General features: G+C 45.7%; 1 protein-coding gene across 1 annotated transcript in view; it reads right to left on the bottom strand.

Annotated features, from left to right (window-relative positions):
• LOC133344209 (microtubule-actin cross-linking factor 1-like) overlaps positions 1 to 16,948 on the bottom strand; it is a 151,372-nt gene that overhangs the window by 117,911 nt on the left and 16,513 nt on the right. Inside the window, exons 4-22 of the mRNA XM_061554252.1 lie at positions 16,636 to 16,742; positions 15,901 to 16,020; positions 15,239 to 15,334; positions 14,649 to 14,776; positions 11,011 to 11,104; positions 10,099 to 10,253; positions 9,034 to 9,232; positions 7,896 to 8,024; positions 7,433 to 7,510; positions 6,653 to 6,814; positions 6,289 to 6,393; positions 5,731 to 5,826; positions 5,428 to 5,553; positions 4,445 to 4,597; positions 3,971 to 4,125; positions 3,217 to 3,343; positions 2,675 to 2,858; positions 2,110 to 2,267; positions 183 to 361 (exon numbers count right to left, since the gene is read on the bottom strand). Of these exons, the coding sequence (XP_061410236.1) occupies positions 183 to 361; positions 2,110 to 2,267; positions 2,675 to 2,858; positions 3,217 to 3,343; positions 3,971 to 4,125; positions 4,445 to 4,597; positions 5,428 to 5,553; positions 5,731 to 5,826; positions 6,289 to 6,393; positions 6,653 to 6,814; positions 7,433 to 7,510; positions 7,896 to 8,024; positions 9,034 to 9,232; positions 10,099 to 10,253; positions 11,011 to 11,104; positions 14,649 to 14,776; positions 15,239 to 15,334; positions 15,901 to 16,020; positions 16,636 to 16,742 (2,551 nt within the window). The remainder of the gene's footprint in view (positions 1 to 182; positions 362 to 2,109; positions 2,268 to 2,674; positions 2,859 to 3,216; positions 3,344 to 3,970; positions 4,126 to 4,444; positions 4,598 to 5,427; positions 5,554 to 5,730; positions 5,827 to 6,288; positions 6,394 to 6,652; positions 6,815 to 7,432; positions 7,511 to 7,895; positions 8,025 to 9,033; positions 9,233 to 10,098; positions 10,254 to 11,010; positions 11,105 to 14,648; positions 14,777 to 15,238; positions 15,335 to 15,900; positions 16,021 to 16,635; positions 16,743 to 16,948) is intronic.

Below are 16,948 nucleotides of genomic sequence, written 5' to 3'. Positions count from 1 at the left end.
GTCAGAGTGCATTTGATGTTGTGGATACGTAAAGGGATAGAGAGTTCCACACCAAGGGGGGTGACAGCAGAGAACCGACGTGAGGCTGTAACAGTTTGAGACCTTGGTGTCCCGAAGCAGATTGTGAGTGACACGAGACAAAGGCTACGACTGCGTGTGGGTCGGTGTGGCGCCGTCCTCACTTTTCCAGGTAGACGGAGGAGAGGCAGTAGACTTGGTCCATCCTCTGCAGGGTGACCGCGTGCTCGGAGCGGAGCTGGGTCTGGCTCGGCACGGCCACGCTCTGACCGAGCACGGACTCGCAGCTCGCGCTCGTGCGCTGCAGCCCGGCCTTCACCTCCTCCACGTCTCCGTGCAAGCGCTGCCCAGAAAAGGGAGGAGCACAGAATGGAAGGGACGAAAGCGATCAACGTCAGCGTCAGCAAGATGACCTGGCGCGGCAATAGCATGTTAAGAGTGCCCCGTACCGGTTTGCTGAATGAATCAAGGTTATCAATGGCAACCCTGCTGATGCCACCACAACTTTTCATTGCTCCCCTTGCCGGCTCCTGTTTATTTGACAGTTGACAATTGTCTCATCGTCTGGCTGACCTCTGGGTGATACTCCAATGCCAGTCTCTGTAACCGGCCCTTTTTCATACTGCACGTGTGCCCTGCCCATCACACCCTACTAGATTGCATTCAGAATGATTGCCTGGCATCTTCCATTGCGAACTTACAACTTGCTCGTCGATGAAATTCCCAGCATAGAGTTGCACGTAAATGTATTTAAATTCCAGAAGCGTATTTTCCACATGCTAATACATTTTGTACGAAAATCATAATTACCGTAGAAGAAAAACATGATTGGAACTTGTGAATAAGCAGGCAAAGAAACATTATTTATTCAAGGAATGTTCAAGAACACGATATTTACATCGATGAGATCATGTGTTGATCGCATTTGTTATACAAAACCTAAATCATGCGTAATATTGAAAACTTCCATGATACTAAACATACTGATTTGGAACTGCCTACCAATAAAAAGAAAGATTAATGATGAAGGTATGTCGAATTATTATCAGAATATAATCCTATAATGAACACAAATGATAAAAGTTGCGCTGTTCAACAGCAACCTATTTTTACACATTCTTGCTCGAGCTGAAAAAAAGCATCAACAACAATGAATAAATGATTAAAAACATTCTGACATGCCAAACAAAAAATACTCGGAGCTTCTCAAGAAGCATTTTAACACTGCAAATTCCTTCTTGCTTTCCCAAAACGTGTATGCACAGGCCCCAGATAGCTGGGGTAGCGCCACGGGCAAGCGGTCGCAAGGCTGTGGACATTTCTGTCGTTCCACACACGCCCCAACCGCGGTCACGTCCCTCGCACAACGGTTTCAATTCACCACTTGGCAATAGTATATACCGCATCATTCTGGAAGCGAAAATAATTACACTTTCACAAAATGTAACCTACTTTATTGAGCAATGCTGTTCTCACTATAATAGTTTTTTTTGTAATAAAAATAACAATGTACATTATACTTATACTCTTTGGTTCTTTTGGTAAAGTCACGTAGGTATGAAATTAAATAAATCACGACGTTTTGATCCACTGCTGGATTATATGTTTTCCGCCTTAGGACGGCCGCTTGTGTTGCGATCGAAACGTTGCAATTTATTTTATTTTCTACCTACGTGACTTTACCGAAAGAACCAAAGAGTATGGATTCCTGCAGTCATGAAAGCTTCAAATCAAGAATGTACATTATTTTTTACAAAAATAACTGAACTCATCGGAGACGAAAGAAAAGTAAGGATATGTAATGCTCGGTAAACTTGTCAACAACTGGTCAAGTTATATTATTTCCACTCCAGAAAGTATGCATGCATGTACGTTTAACTTCTTTCGCACCGCACGTAGCCAACCATGCTGAATTGTTACATCACAGGAGTGGGTGGATTGTTACATCGCAGAACCATGAGAGATGGCCTCGGTTGGGCTACGCGATCATGCAGCAGGGAACTGATTGTGGCTGAAGAAGACACTCCCAAAAAGGAAGGCACTGGCACTTAGGCAGCACTGCTTGTGAGCGAGCGCCGTGCAGTCACGCACCTCCTGCTCGGAGATGCGGTTGGCATTGTCCTGCAGGGCATCCTGGTCCAAGGGGGTGCGGATCATGCGGACCATGCGCTCCTCGCAGCTATCCAAGCGTTGCTGCACGCCCTGCAGTTCGGCAATCAGACTGCGACACGCAGTCTCGTCCTGGTCCTCTGCACGCCATCCAGACACGCGATAGAGAGACGGACTCGCATTGTGAATCAAATGAAAGCGATAGCTATCGGCGCCGAGAATACAATGAATCAGACACGGCTGTCAAATTTCTTGGCACCTACATCAACCCAATGCGTTGCATCAGAAGAAACAAAAGACTGAATGTTGGAGATATACAGACACCGACTGACAGATGATTGCCGCTGATGTTTCCCACAGATGTGAACATGAGTGACATCATATAAATTATGTGTTTAGAGACGACGGAATAAAAGCACCTTGTCAACTTTGCTGACAATATCAGCAACATCAGAGAAAACTGCGAGACGTACTTTCAAGCTGATAAATGCGATCTGCTAAATTAGCACCGTCAACAAAGCAGGAACCACCACTGTCCTCACATTACCTTTTTCGACCGTCAGAAGCAGTTCCTCGTAGTGCTGTCGGCAGAAGTTGAAGTCGCGCTCCAGCTGAGAGAGTTCCGACGGGGTGAAGACCTCGGACTCCCGGCTGTTTTTCAAGAACTCCTCGTAATGCACCGTCAGATCATGCATGACGTTGGCGTGCTCCTCCGGAGAAATGTTGCGAAACTGTCGTGGACGTCGGAACAACGCGCAAAGCCACAGCAAATCACAAGGAGCAAACTACGTCGCGGAATTCTAGCGAGTATATTAAAAGTCCAACAGCAGGAGTGCATCGAACTAACTATCACACGTATCCATACCGAAACTACCTGAAGATAACATTTAAAAGTCCGATTGTAAAAATCGTGTTTAAAGTTTGTGCTGTAAACTAACATGCCAAAAAAAAGTGTTAATTGTATTAATGTTTGCCCGAGATTATTTTTACAATGGCACTTTTTTCTATCGATCTTTCTTAGCGAGGGCGAAAGCAATGGACTTTGCATTTCATAAACATTGGTTGAAAGGTCGCAGCGTGTTTCCATACCATGTTGGTGTTCCAAGAGCGGATGATGTCGATGTCACTCACAAAGTAGTGCCAGGAAAGCACGCTCTGCATATTGGTGTACAGCTGGTGCCAGAGCGTCCCTATGTCATGGTACAGCTGCTCAAGTCTGCCAAGGAACCGCACCGTCGCTTATTGGTTACAGAAGTATCCTTGGAAACAGCAATGCACAACAAACTCACCATTTTTATTTACACTGAACCTGAGAAAAACTAAAAACATGTATAAAACCGTAAAAGAAAAAAATACTTACATAATGGGATATATAAGGTAGCCAATGTATTTGTTCATTCGTTGAATTCCTAGCATAAACCAATTCATTATAATTCCATATCTGTGTAATATATGAAAAGGGAGTATGAGCCAGAACTTTAGGTTACGATTTGGTTATTTCTCACTTTAAACATGTAATGGGTATGTCAATACATGCCCATTATAAATAACACGAAATAATATCAATAATCTCCAGAAGTTTTATGGAGGCTTCTCCACATCATCTCAATCGGGGGGCTGTCTGACCATACTTCACCACAGTGGTCAGTGTGGATTTGGTCGAAAGGGAGAGCCACCCAGGAGGAACTAACCGCCGATGTTAACCGCGGCCAAGAATCGAACGCAGATCGCCAAATTCAGAGCGCACTGTGCCGCTGCCGCCAACACCCATTGCACTAAGTGTTGCCTTCTAATCACCGTGCCAAACTGCCAATGATAGAACCCACAGCACACTGGGCCACACCTGCTGGCCAAGTCGATCGCCTCCCTGTTTGGCGCCGGCACGGAGAAGCACACGGAGGGCACCATGGCCTCGCTGCCGCTCGAGCTGATCACCTTCCACCTGGAGCGCTGCGAGTTGTCCTCCAGGACGCACTCGGCATTCTTGTGCAGCGTGATCTTCAACACAAAGACAGGTATCCCCCACGTAGCCTATTAACGGGCTGTTAGGGCAAGCGCTGTTAGCGAGTGGCACCCATGAAGGCCTGCACGGCACGCCTTCATGTAGTATTAGAATAACACGTGTGCACTGCTGTTAGTCGTCGCCATATATTGAAACATAAGACAGTACGAGCGGGCATGCGTACATTAACAATCCCTTAAGCAACCTTGTCGCCTGCTGGCCATGTGCACGTAACAGATGCACGCCGACACAAAGTTCGCAAGTACTGAACTTATTCCGTGGAAGTACACGTTGCCACGCTGAGGGCATCCATACCTCCAGCTGCTTGTAATCACAGATGGCCCTGATGGGAATGGTGCCGTGCAGGAAACTGTCCGGGTTTCTGGGCTTGAGCTGCACAACAGTCTTGGCTCTGCTCGCAAGGTTGTTCACGCGGCTCTTGTAGCTTGAGAGCTGCTCCTTTTCCTCCTAGGAAACACGATCACACATTCGAGCCCGATTGAACGTGCTGCGTCGGTGAACAGCAAGCGGTCACGGACTACAATGATTCAATAAACCGAGAGATGAAAAGGTAACAGGGGATAACGGCCCTTGTGTAATGCCTTGGCTCATTTCCCACTGCTGCCAAAAGAGGCCTCCACTAGAGGGAGCTCTGGAAAGCTCTCTGAGAAGGGAATCGGCCGACTATTCCACACCGGCCAGGCGTCTTGGAAGAGGTGGCAGACACCCACTGTTTATCCCACCCACACGCGACCCTTCCAATCGATTGACCTCTCGGTGTCACCCATTCGTATTGCTGCTGTGGGGACATGGGTGGAGGAGGGATTTTAAAAACTTCAACTATCATGACAGGGAGTTCGAACTGGCGACCCGTGGATCACAAGTAGAGCATGCTAACCATTATACCATGGCAGCGTCCCGTCATCAAACTACGTTTTCATTAAGTCTAGTCATGGATATTTCCTCACCATATTTATTCCAATTCTAACCCGTGTTAAAAGGCACAGGTGACTTGCGATTATCATTGTGGTTATGAACGTGGAAAAGGGGCAACCCACAAGGATCAATACTGGGGTAAGCATTACACACGTAATCAACTTAATTAGGATCTCGGATGAAAAAGGAATTAAAGTACAAATATTACTACTATTTTATTTGATCAGGTAAGGCCCATTGAGTGATATAGGTCTTTTTTCAGAAGCGGCCTGGCCACAAATGACAGCTCAACGAAGTGGCTTATCACGTGGACATTTATAGCAGCCAACACTCTAAACTCTCAAACACTCAAAAGTACTCACGATCGCGTCCTGCAGGAGATTCTCTAGGCGGGTCAAACTTGTCGACTTGTCGCATTTGTACTTCCTCCAGATGGTGTCCTGAAGGTTGTTCAGCTGCTGTTCCACCTCCTTGGCATCTTGAAAGAACTGGCAACGAGTAAAGGAAGTTCGTGATCATCGCACCGTCTTGACAAGATTAATAGACGAAGAATTCCATCGTTTAGATGTGCTGCATAGGAAGTAGCTATGCGCACGCAAATACGTTTCCTAGTTTTGAAAGAGGGATAACAGCGACTTACACGTCACTCAGTGCCGTAAGCGTACCTGGAAATAGGCGGTGTTCTCGGCCAGGTGAGTCTCTACGCAAGAGCACAGCTGGAGGACCCAGTTCCACTGCGTTTGCATGGCTGCAATGTAGGCCTGTAACACACAATTACAGTCAAACAACCCAATTCCAAAGGAGAGTTCAGTGGAAGCACACGTCAGGGTTGGGTTAGCGAAATAAATTATCGTCATTACTTCTATATTTGAAGCTTTCGTGACTGCAAGGATTCATATTCTTAGGTTTTTCGGTAAAGTCACGTAGGTGAAAAATTTAAATTAATAAAAGTAAAATAAATATAAAATAAAAATCACGACGTTTCGGAGGCAACACAAGCTTCCGTCTTCAGATGGAACCGTCACAGCACGATAGCTGTATCAAGCTCTTTAAGACGGAAGCTTGTGTTGCCTCTGAAACGTCGTGATTTTTATTTTATATTTATTTTACTTTTATTAATTTTAATTTTCACCTATGTGACTTTACTGAAAAAACCTAAGAATATATATCGTCATTACGGCTATACCAATGATCACGTGCATCTTTGTAATGAAGCTGCATACCTGAATCGACTGCTTGCCAGGGTGGGCATCAGCCAGGAGTTGCTCGCCACTCTCCTGGATACTCTTTATGTTCGATTCCCTTTCCTCGAGCTCTCGCATAAATTCCTGCACAAGGAAGTAAAGATGACGACGATCACATGACGTCTTCATTGCGCCTCCGAATATATTACCAAGGTCGGCTACGTAGGGTGCGAATTAAGTTCAATATGCATGCATACAATTACATGGCTTGCTTTGCTTTTCACATTTTCACATCGGCCCTTGAGAACCACATATTTCTGGACAAAGTTATACCAGTGAAACAAACCGCCTCTTACGCTCTCCGGCGATGTGCGAGTGACTTATGGGCAGTGGATAAACGTACACCGTAGGCCTCCTTCTTCACGGCAGTGCTGCTGTTCTTCTCGCTCCAGTCATAGGACACCTCGTCTTCCTCCTTCTGGTTCAGCCAGATGAGCTCCTTGGTGGCGCGTGTGATGAAGCTGTGCAAGCTGTCCAGGTGCCTCCCTCTGCTCCGTGACGCGTTCTGAATTCAAGGCACACAATGCAAACCGCTCAGAATTCCCATCGCCCAAAGGGTGTGGTCAATAAGTATGTGCCCTTTGGATTAGTTAGAGCAAAAATGACATTGTTTCACGAGGAATATTGCAATTTTATTTTAAACTAAGGTAATCTTGGTGTTTACAGAGAGATCACGATAGCTAATAGGTAAAGGTCTAGCCGTCTGGTTTCTTGGCCACGCTCTAGGAAGCTCGAAAGAGACTCTCTAGACGGTATTTGACCTATCTCTTCCATGCCGGCCAGACGTCTTTGGAGTACCTAAACTTTATCCCATCGCATGGGACCTGCTGATCTACTTCATGTGCTGTAACCCGTTTATACTCATGGGTGGACGGAGGCGGGAAACTTGACCCATTATGTTAGCCGCTGCGCCAGGAGATCAAAAAGTCCGGTGCGCTACCCACGGCAGAATCCCGACCTAAATAGGAGGTCACTTCAACCGATATCCACGAACTACATTTCAAAGCTTCAAATTTACAAGAAAGTATTAGAGAGTTAAATTACGTGATAGACACCGATGCTTAATTACGAGTACTCATTAGGCTTTGCTGCACTGTGTGAAAGCATAAGCCAAGTTACAAACCATGAGTTTCGTGTACTTTATCTCCAGGCTGTTCACAAGCCCAACGTACTCGGCCTTCACAGTCGATGACAACTTGCTCTGTAAAACAACAATGGACATGGCACACACACGTCGCACTCCACTCACATTTGTGCAACTTTACAAACCATTTTAACGTGTTGGCTTTTGAGTACAGCACTCAAAATGTAAATGCGGTGGGTTTACGCAGTAGGCAACTCGTAAATCTTGTGGGTTTACTTTCCGATGAACCGGTGTGCTGAAGTAGTAACTAATTGGCACGTTTTCTTCACGTGACAAACCTTACTAATTGGCTGTGTCGGGAGTGGTGATGGGTTTAACGACACATTTACATTTTCGTGATCGAACCCATGAAAACGTGATTATGAATAAACAAAGCCTCTCTTCCCGGAGAGCAAATTTATTACATTTTTATGGGAATCAATGATGTGGTAATAAACCGTACCTTGTTGGCCATGGCTTCTTCCACACTTGACCTGAAGTCCTCGATGGATCTGTGTAGAGTTTTGTGGCTTTCCATATTCGCCTCGACAGAAGGAAGATCGGAGCCCCAGTCACCCGAGTCGATTTGTAACTGTAAGAACCCAGAAGCACCAGGTAGGTTACACAAGCATCATGGGCGAGCCAGTTGTAATGTTAATGCATTTACATTTGTATTTTTTTTAAATATGTCAAGCTGTTGGAATGGCGGAATTTGCAAAGCTGCTATTAAACTGTGTTTCACCAATGTGGAAAGTTACATCTTGTGACCAGCAACCATTTTCCACCACATACAGAATACACTTAATTTTCTGTTTATAAAATTTTAGTCAATATTATTTGTATTTGCACAGAAGCGACTGCACTTGTATTAACAGAGACTAAAATAAGTAATGTAATTACAAAACAAAATCCAGAAAATGGCCTTCAGAACTTTCACAGATTACTCATGAGATATATTTAAAATTGTAAGTCTTTGTTGAATGATGGGCATGGCAGACTTTGCATGTTTTGTTTCCAGCCGACACAGCAATTGAGTACAAGTTGCGACACCATCATGATTATTACTACTACTACTATGACTGCATATGTTTTCACGGATCGTGTTGCTGAACGGCTTTCCGGAGTATGCGCGGATCGTGTGTGCGTGCTGTACAGCACGATGCCCTTGGGCAGCTGCTGGCATAATGCGAAGCCAAATGTCAGACGTGTCAGAAAATCATGCCGAGCAAAATACAAAGATCCTCCGTATAGCCTGAACAGACTGTTTGGACAAGTGCTGTTCGCAAGCACCTATGAAGGCCAGCACGCCACACGAGGGGGGTGGGTGGCCAGCACCACGCCCGGCCGCCTTCCTCTCCCTAGCGGCGATATTTACACACCGCACCAGGTACTCATTTGAGGCCGAGTCGACATAGGGGGAGGCCCATTGTCACCGGCGTTGGTCGTGAGCAGGAATCGAACTCGGGTGGCCCGGGCTCGTATAGCACGGTGCGCTAACCGCTAAGCCGCCGAAACACGCGATTTACAGCAAACCCACGAGCACATCAGGAGCGAATACAACTTATCTGCCGTGTCGTAACCCCGGGCAGCCACAAACGCACCTGGCTGTGCTCCACCCAGGCGAGCAGCTCATGAGCATACTTCAAGTTGGAGTCGTCCTCGGTCCGCACGCGCTCTGCGTCCGCCGCCCTCGAGGCGGCCGCGTCCCTTGCCTTGTCCTCCAGCAGCTGCTGCACCCTGCCCAGGAGCTTGCCCTGCTCGGCGCGCATGCTCGTCAACTGCTCGTGCAGCTGCAGGACCCTGTGCGGCCGCGGCACGACGAGAAAGCTTCATCGTTAAACCTCCTTTGCCAGTACCAAAATATAATAATAGGGTTTTTCCCCTTTTTTTCTGGCAACAAAACTGAAACCTTTTTACAAGGATTCATGTCTGCATTAACCACAATATTTGCAGTCAGATGCAAACAAAAAACACACTAATATATGCATTGTCCTTGAAACGGATTTGTCCACACCAAGGGACGGCTTTCTTTTGAGCCTCGACCCAATTGGTGCTCGACCAGAGGACGCCAAAAGGCGTAGAGCTCAAAGACAACGTCACTATCAAAGTAATGAGGGCTCGGGGTGAGCATCTACATCATTAGACCTCCTTTACCAGTACCAAATATAATAGGGTTTTCCCCCTTTTTTCTGGCAACAAAACTGAAACCTTTTTACAAGGAGAAAGCTCATGCTCCATTAAACTAAAACTACTTTTTTATTTAACCAGGTACAGGCCCCTCTGAGCTACCATACCTCTTTTCTCAAAAACAAAACTCGCCACAGATGGTAGCTGAACGAGGTGGCTCCTTGCATGGAAATTTATAGCAGCCAAAAACTCTTAAAAATCTGAACGCGCAATTCTAAATGTGGAGAGAAAACCCAGAGGACCCGGAGATAAATCCACGCGACCACAGGGAGAACATGTCAACTCCAAATATACAGCAGGCGTCAGGGTCGGGATCGCACCCATGACCTCCTGTATACCAGGTGAGGTAGTCAACATCTCGCCGCCGTGGTGCTCAGCCGGAGACGGGAAGGCAACCATGCCACTTCCCCGGAAGTATACTTAGAGATATTTGTTTTGGTTTGGCATTCAGGGTGAATGAAAGAAGCCACATGTCGTACCTGGAGTAGAGCTGCTCCGAGTGGAGATATTTTGCTTCTCTGAGACTCTGGATGTCCACAAAGAGTTTGCTGATCTTCACTTCAGTTTCCGTTAAATACTGTGCAATCTCAGCCATGCTCTGTGGTTGCTGCCCGGAAGAAATTCGATTCGAGTCCTAAGAATGAATAAACATGGATCATCTATTACGTTCTGTATTGACGCGAGAACAGGATACACAAATAAATACAATTGTCCAATAAACACTATTTACTAAAGACAAAACATTAACTTATGAAACTGCTTCTACGCTATAATAATACATTAACACAGAATTTACATTTAATTGTTTTAACGCCATTATAATGGTGCCTTATGCAAGTTTCCTTCTTTGTAAAGATCAATTTCCACATCTTTAAAAGCCCATTGCAGAATCCAAATGGGATTCGGGACAACTAACTGAATATTAACTATTTTTCTTTCACCAGGAAAGGCCCACTGAGCTAAACAGCTCTTTTTCAGAAGAGACCTGTCCACAAATGATAGCTCAACCAAATGGCTGATCATGTGGTAATTTATAGCAGCCAAATACTCTAAACGTGTGTTTATAAATGCGGAGAAAAAAACCGGAGGACCTGGAGAAAAATCCACACAACCATGGAGAGACCATGCAAACTCCAAATATGCGGGCGTCAGGGTTGGGATTCCAACCCACAACCTCCGGTATTCCAGGGGAGAGAAAGTTAACATCTCGCTCATTAGGCAGGCGCCAGCAATGGATTCCAACCGCCGTCTCATTAAAACAGCACACGTAGGGATGTCATTGCCACCAGCAGACCGTGTGCAGTTCATCACGAGGCTGCTGCCTTTGTCCCTTTGTCCTCCACTGCTAGGCTATAAATAGAGACGCGCAGAGAATGCGGTGTGACACATACGGCCTGCAGGGCCGACGACGCTTTGGCCAGGAGGTCACCGCACTGGCTCGTGTCCATCTCCGCTGTCCTCGCCAACCTTTGCAGCGCCTCGAGCCTGGCAATCAAAGGGCAGAGTGGCGATAGCACAAGAGGAATACGATAAAGGCGCAGGCCCGCAATTACCCTCCTGAAAAAAAACTGTCATGAGACTCGGCTGCACTTGCCGAGGTGAACAAGCATAATACATAAATAAACCATCTAGAGAGCGCCGCTACAGTTAATTTAGCAGACTCGTCCACACCAGCCAGACGACGTGAAAGCGTTGAGAGTACCCACACTTAACCCCACCACGTGCGATCCGCCGATCCACAAAATGACATGCAAACCATTCACGCCATCTGTACTGCCGCGTGAATATAGGTGCGGAGATTCAATAGAACTGGCGAAGTCCAGTGTCATAACCGCTACACCGCAGCTGGCACTTGAAATGAAATACGCCATGTGAAATGTCTCTCCTGTTCCAACTGGAACTGCATGCCCGGTTCTTCCCATTGCGAGAAGCGGGCAGCCCTCTCCCGTCACCTTTCCGCAGAGCGAATGAGCTAATTCAGCGCGGCTGAATTTTTGTTCTTGTGCCCACGAACGACATGGCAGTTTACCTACTACGTCAGGTATATTTATATCGGATCATTGTTCAAAAACGACATTGTAAAATTATCCCTCATTCACGTGCTCACGCTTTGTTTTGGTGTGAGCAGGTGGGGCTCATGCATCGCTGTGAAAGCATGCGGCCGGTTCTATATCCAAATGAAGAAAACATGGCAATTAATCACGTATATTTTGTGACTTATTTAATTTAAATAGAATGACTATTTGCAGTATATAACTGCAATGCGTTATACTATTTTTGAGATGTCTAACTTTTTTCAACAAAGTGCTGAAGAAAAGACTATATATTTGTGTCACCATGACAATGGTGACAATAATTATAGAATAACTATATGCAAATTCGATTAGGGATTAAAATTAAAAGCCATCGACTTAAAAATGAAACATCTGAATATGTATGTGCATTGTGCATAATGCTTATATACAAATAACAATTAGACTCGAGCAATGCAATGCGGCATTGCATGCATTAACGCGTACGCACCTATGCAACAGCGACGCACAAGCAAGCGCTGGAATTTCACACCGCCATCGACACGCGCGGTTACTGTCATCACCGTTACCTGGCCATCTCTCCACCCGTGTCCACCAACTGACCGTACGCCGGCATGCCTGTCAACCCGTGCCCACCCCCCCCTCCGAAGCTGGCTTGAGCCATCTGGCTGGCGTTGCTCCTCAGGTGAGCTGCGCTGCTGAGACCGCTGCCCGTTTGCGCTGGGGTCAACACCTGGCTGCTATCCACTATGCCGATGTCTGAAGAGGGGGCGAAGGCCTGTATCTGCTCGACGGTATATAGCGTCATGCCGCCCGATTGACTGCGATCGGCGAGAGACGACGCGACCCCGCCGCTGTACTGCGACGGCTGGCCCCTCAACACGACGTTGCCAAACTGAACTGGCCCGACCACCTGGCCACGGTCAACACCAGCCGGACTGGGAGATCGCTGCCGCATGACGGACGCTGCGACATCAGCACCGTACTGTGGAGAAGGCAGAGGGCTCGTGGCTCTGCCAAGTGTCTGGCCTTGGCCGCTACCGCTACTGTAAGAAACGCTTCTGTACACGTCTGCATTGTCAAAATTATCAGCAGAGGCTCCTGCAAAGGACACGCTTTTGCCCGCGGCATTGTTTAGGTGTAAAGATCCCGCAGACTGGCCCCCATCAGGAACACGAACATTTGAGCTGACCGACTGACTTCTGATCGACATGCCACGTCCAGACTGGCTCCCACCAGCGACCATTCTATATGACGCACCAGACATCGACCTTGGCAAAGATCCATAATGGACGGTGCCTGCAGGCTGACTGCTGTAGGACATACCACCACCAGACTGTCCTCCACCTAAAGCCATCCCATACGAGCCACCAGCAGCTGTCTGCGACAGAGAACCATACTGCATGGTGCTGGCAGCCGGATTGCTGTAGGACAAGCCAGCAGCAGACTGTGCCCCATCCACAGCCATTCCATATGACGCACTAGGACAAGCACGAGAGAAAGCTCGTGGCAGAGAACCGTACCGCACGGCGCTCGCAACCTGGCTGTCGTGAGGAGACAAGCCAGTAGCAGACTGTGGTGCCCCATCCATTGTCATTCTATAAGAGCCGCTACCACCACCGCCATCACTACCGCTAGAGAATGCCCTTGGGAAAGAACCATACTGCATGGTGCTCCCAGCTTGAGTGCTGTAGGACATGCCAGCAGGAGACTGTGCTCCATCTATTGTCATTCCATATGAGCCACCGCCACCACCACCACTACTACCACCACCACCACCAGAGAATGACCTTGGAAGAGAGCCATACTGCATTGTACTCCCACCTTGTCCACTGTAAAACATGTCACCAGGAAACTGTGCTCCATCCATTATCACTCCATATGAGCCACAACCATCGCCACCACCACCACCACCGCTACCACCACCGCCAGAGAATGACCTTGGAAGAGAAGCATACTGCATGGTACTTCCAGGGTGACTGCTGTAGGACATGCCTACAGGAGACTGCCCCCTATTCATCACCATGTCATGCAAACCTCCAGCGTACGAGCGTGGCAGAGAGCCATAATGCACGGCAGAGCTACTCGACATGCTCCTAGTGCTGAAGGAAGTCAAGCTTCCCTCCTAAGTCCAGTTGTTTTTATCAAAATTTCCTCCCTTGACTATTTCCTGTATTTTTACCCCTTTCCTCAGCAGGGCTGCAAATGACAAACTGACGCTAACACGTGCTACCCCATCTTGATTGAATGTACTAATAATTACGTAAGAAAATAAAAAAAAAACACGAGCACGTTTCTCCGAAGAATCCTAAATTACTGCCACAGTTAAGAATACATCTTTCACGATGGCAAGTTGAGATGAACTTCCCAAAAACGAAAGCTTTTCGCGGCGAGCAGGCGCTATTTAAGGAGTTTCTCCCCGGCCACGAAAAGCATCGCGCCAATCGGGCGAAAAGTAAAACTCCCCATGCGTCCCGATAGGTCCGGCCATGATGGGCGTACCTGTAATAATTCGCCCCGGAGGTCTTAAACGTTGTTGGCTTAGTGCACTGAAATTAATCCAGACCGCACTTGCCACGGACCATTGTCAAGCCTGACAAGCCAAGGCACGGCAGGCGCTCTCAGATCACATTTTTGTCAGTTACACCACATTCCTCAGCCTGTTATGTTTTCCTGCCCCCCCCCCCCGACCACACATTTAAAAAATATATATATATACTTAGAGATGAATATGTTATTATGTCTGTATGACAAGCTACCAATGAGTTACGAAAAAAATTAACAAAATGGATTTCTGTTAATTGCATCCAGGTAATATTATTTAAACAAAATAGTAAGAAGAAAAAATGTATGCATTAAAAAATCCTAAAATTCAAGAAGCTACACAGCAAGCAGAAAGGAAAACTACTGGACAGCAATGGAAATAAAATACAGCAACGCTCTATATTTCACTTTAGGGCTTATTGATTTAAACACGACGACGAATCATTACCGACCTCGCTATTTCAAATCGAAGAGTGGTCTCCCGCTCGCCCATGGCTTTAAAGAGCCTGCTCCACTCCCGCTCCACATCGTTGGGATGGTTCTTCTCGGGCAGCTTGATTCGACCTGACTGAAACCAGCCCTGCCAAGACAAGGGCACAGAAGCGATCGCAATTGCTCTCGCAAAAAAGAAGAGGATGAACGGAGCGCGACGCAGTGTCGGTCTTCTTGGTTCTTTCAGTAAAGTCACGTAGAATGGAAATAATAAAATAATAAAAATAAAACATAATAAAATAATTCTTTATCATGTAGAATGGAAATAAAAAAATGAAGCATTATAAAATAATTATTTATTATGTTGTATTTTTATTATTTTATTATTTCCATTCTACGTGACTTTACCGAAATAATAAAAGAATAAAAATGAAACATAATAAAAAATTATTTTATTGTTTTATTTTTATTATTTTATTATTTCCATTGTACGTGACTTTACCGAAAAAACCAAGAAGACGAATCCCTGCAGTCACGAAAGCTTTAAATCGAAACAGTGTTGGTCGTTTAAAAAAATCAACGAGCGTTGTGGCTGCCGTGCGATCCGCACCTCCAGCGTCTTGTAGAGCTCGTGGATTCTGTGCTTCTCCGACAGCCTCGTCGTGAACTCGGTGTTTTTCAAGTGGGTGAATTGGGCATAAAGTGCCTGCAGAACAGAACATCGGGTAAGAGGAACTTCAGATTGTGGCTGCAACACAGCATTTTTGTTTGCTGAAATAAATGCCCATGTGATAACCCACTTCGTTGAGCTATCAATTGTGGCCTAGGTCGCTTTTGAAAAAAAGCTCTACTGCTCAAGTGGGCCTTACCTGGTAAAATAGAACATTGTTTAGTTTGTAGTTTTTTTCGTCAGTAAGTTACATGAATAACACAAAAAAGTTCATCATTCCTGAAAGAAGGTGCTGTGTTTATGTATTGGAAAGAAAATTCCACAGTGACTTAAGTATTTAATACTTATGGGAATACACATATCAAGCATTTAAAACTTATAAGACAAAGAGTGAAACAACGTATTGCAGTGTGCTATTTGTGTATTCTGCTTTTAACAAGCTTAAGACATACTTGATTATTCTAATTAAAGATTACACATCTCAGAATAATTTATCTAACATCTGTTTGTCAACTTATATTTCACCAATGTATATGATTCAGGGAGAGGGGGGGTAATTAAGCCACAGGGCACAGGCACCAGATGTCGAGGTAGTGTCTCACATTCAACTGTTCCAAGTCGTCAGGGAATGTTCTGTCCTCCATAATCTCAATCTGTCGTGAAATCCAAAGCAGCAGCGACTTCACCATCTCCTGGTACTCCGACCACTTCAGATCGGCCTCCTGGTGAAATAAGATAAACGTGTAAGTTCCAATTCAAAGGAAAGTTTTTGTTTTTATTTTCACTACGCAAACAAACTCAGACACAAATATTCCCTCCATAGAGTCTTTAGCACTCACAGCAAGTTCTGTGAAGGGGGTGATGGACTACACAGGTGCTCGCTGACAGCACATGCTCGTAAGTAAAAGCCAAGAAGAAAACAAGCAAATAATAAGGTTAACACGTTAGCTTTCGCGACCGATAAGGAAGACTTCTTCACAATTCTGGAAAATCGCCTGATGAAGCTCGTTGTAATCACCAGCAAAACGGTTTACTCAGATTGTAAATGTTGTGGGTTTACTCTCCAACACACCGGTGTGCTGAAGTAGTAACTAATTGGCACGTTCTGTTCACGTGACAACAAACCTTACTAATTAACAGTATCGGGTGGTGGTGGGTTAATGACACATTTATATTTATGCGATATAACCCAAAAACCTTCATTATGAAACAAATAATAAGAATGTACATCTTCTGTGTGAAAATACAGTTAAAAACATTTTAACTGCTTAGATAATTCTTCACTGGATGCATTCATTCCAGGAAGTATATTGTGTGTGCATGGCAAAAGTACTTACATCCGCACTGATTCCATTGAACACGTCAGGGACAACAGGCATTGCGTCGTACAGCGAAGACACGTACGTGATGATGGACTTTTCATCCGGAGATACAACATCAATGTCTGCAACAACAACAACAAAAACCCATCTCATTACAACAACAAAAACGAGTTCTTTTGACAGCCTAAATTCAGAAACGTATTCAAGAGCAACTCTAAAAACTAGAACTTGCTTCGACAGCTGGTTTACATTAAACATACCTGGTTACAACAGTAATTAGCGCAAGATAATTAAACCCGCATTGGCTTGCCATACGTGTTTTCTTTTC

The sequence above is a fragment of the Lethenteron reissneri genome, chromosome 19 (genome assembly GCF_015708825.2).
Source record: "Lethenteron reissneri isolate LAM-NWPU_2019-01 chromosome 19, ASM1570882v1, whole genome shotgun sequence".
NCBI lineage: Eukaryota > Metazoa > Chordata > Hyperoartia > Petromyzontiformes > Petromyzontidae > Lethenteron > Lethenteron reissneri.
The sequence above is the reverse complement of the archived record's forward strand: the minus strand, read 5'-3'. Positions and strand labels throughout refer to the sequence as shown.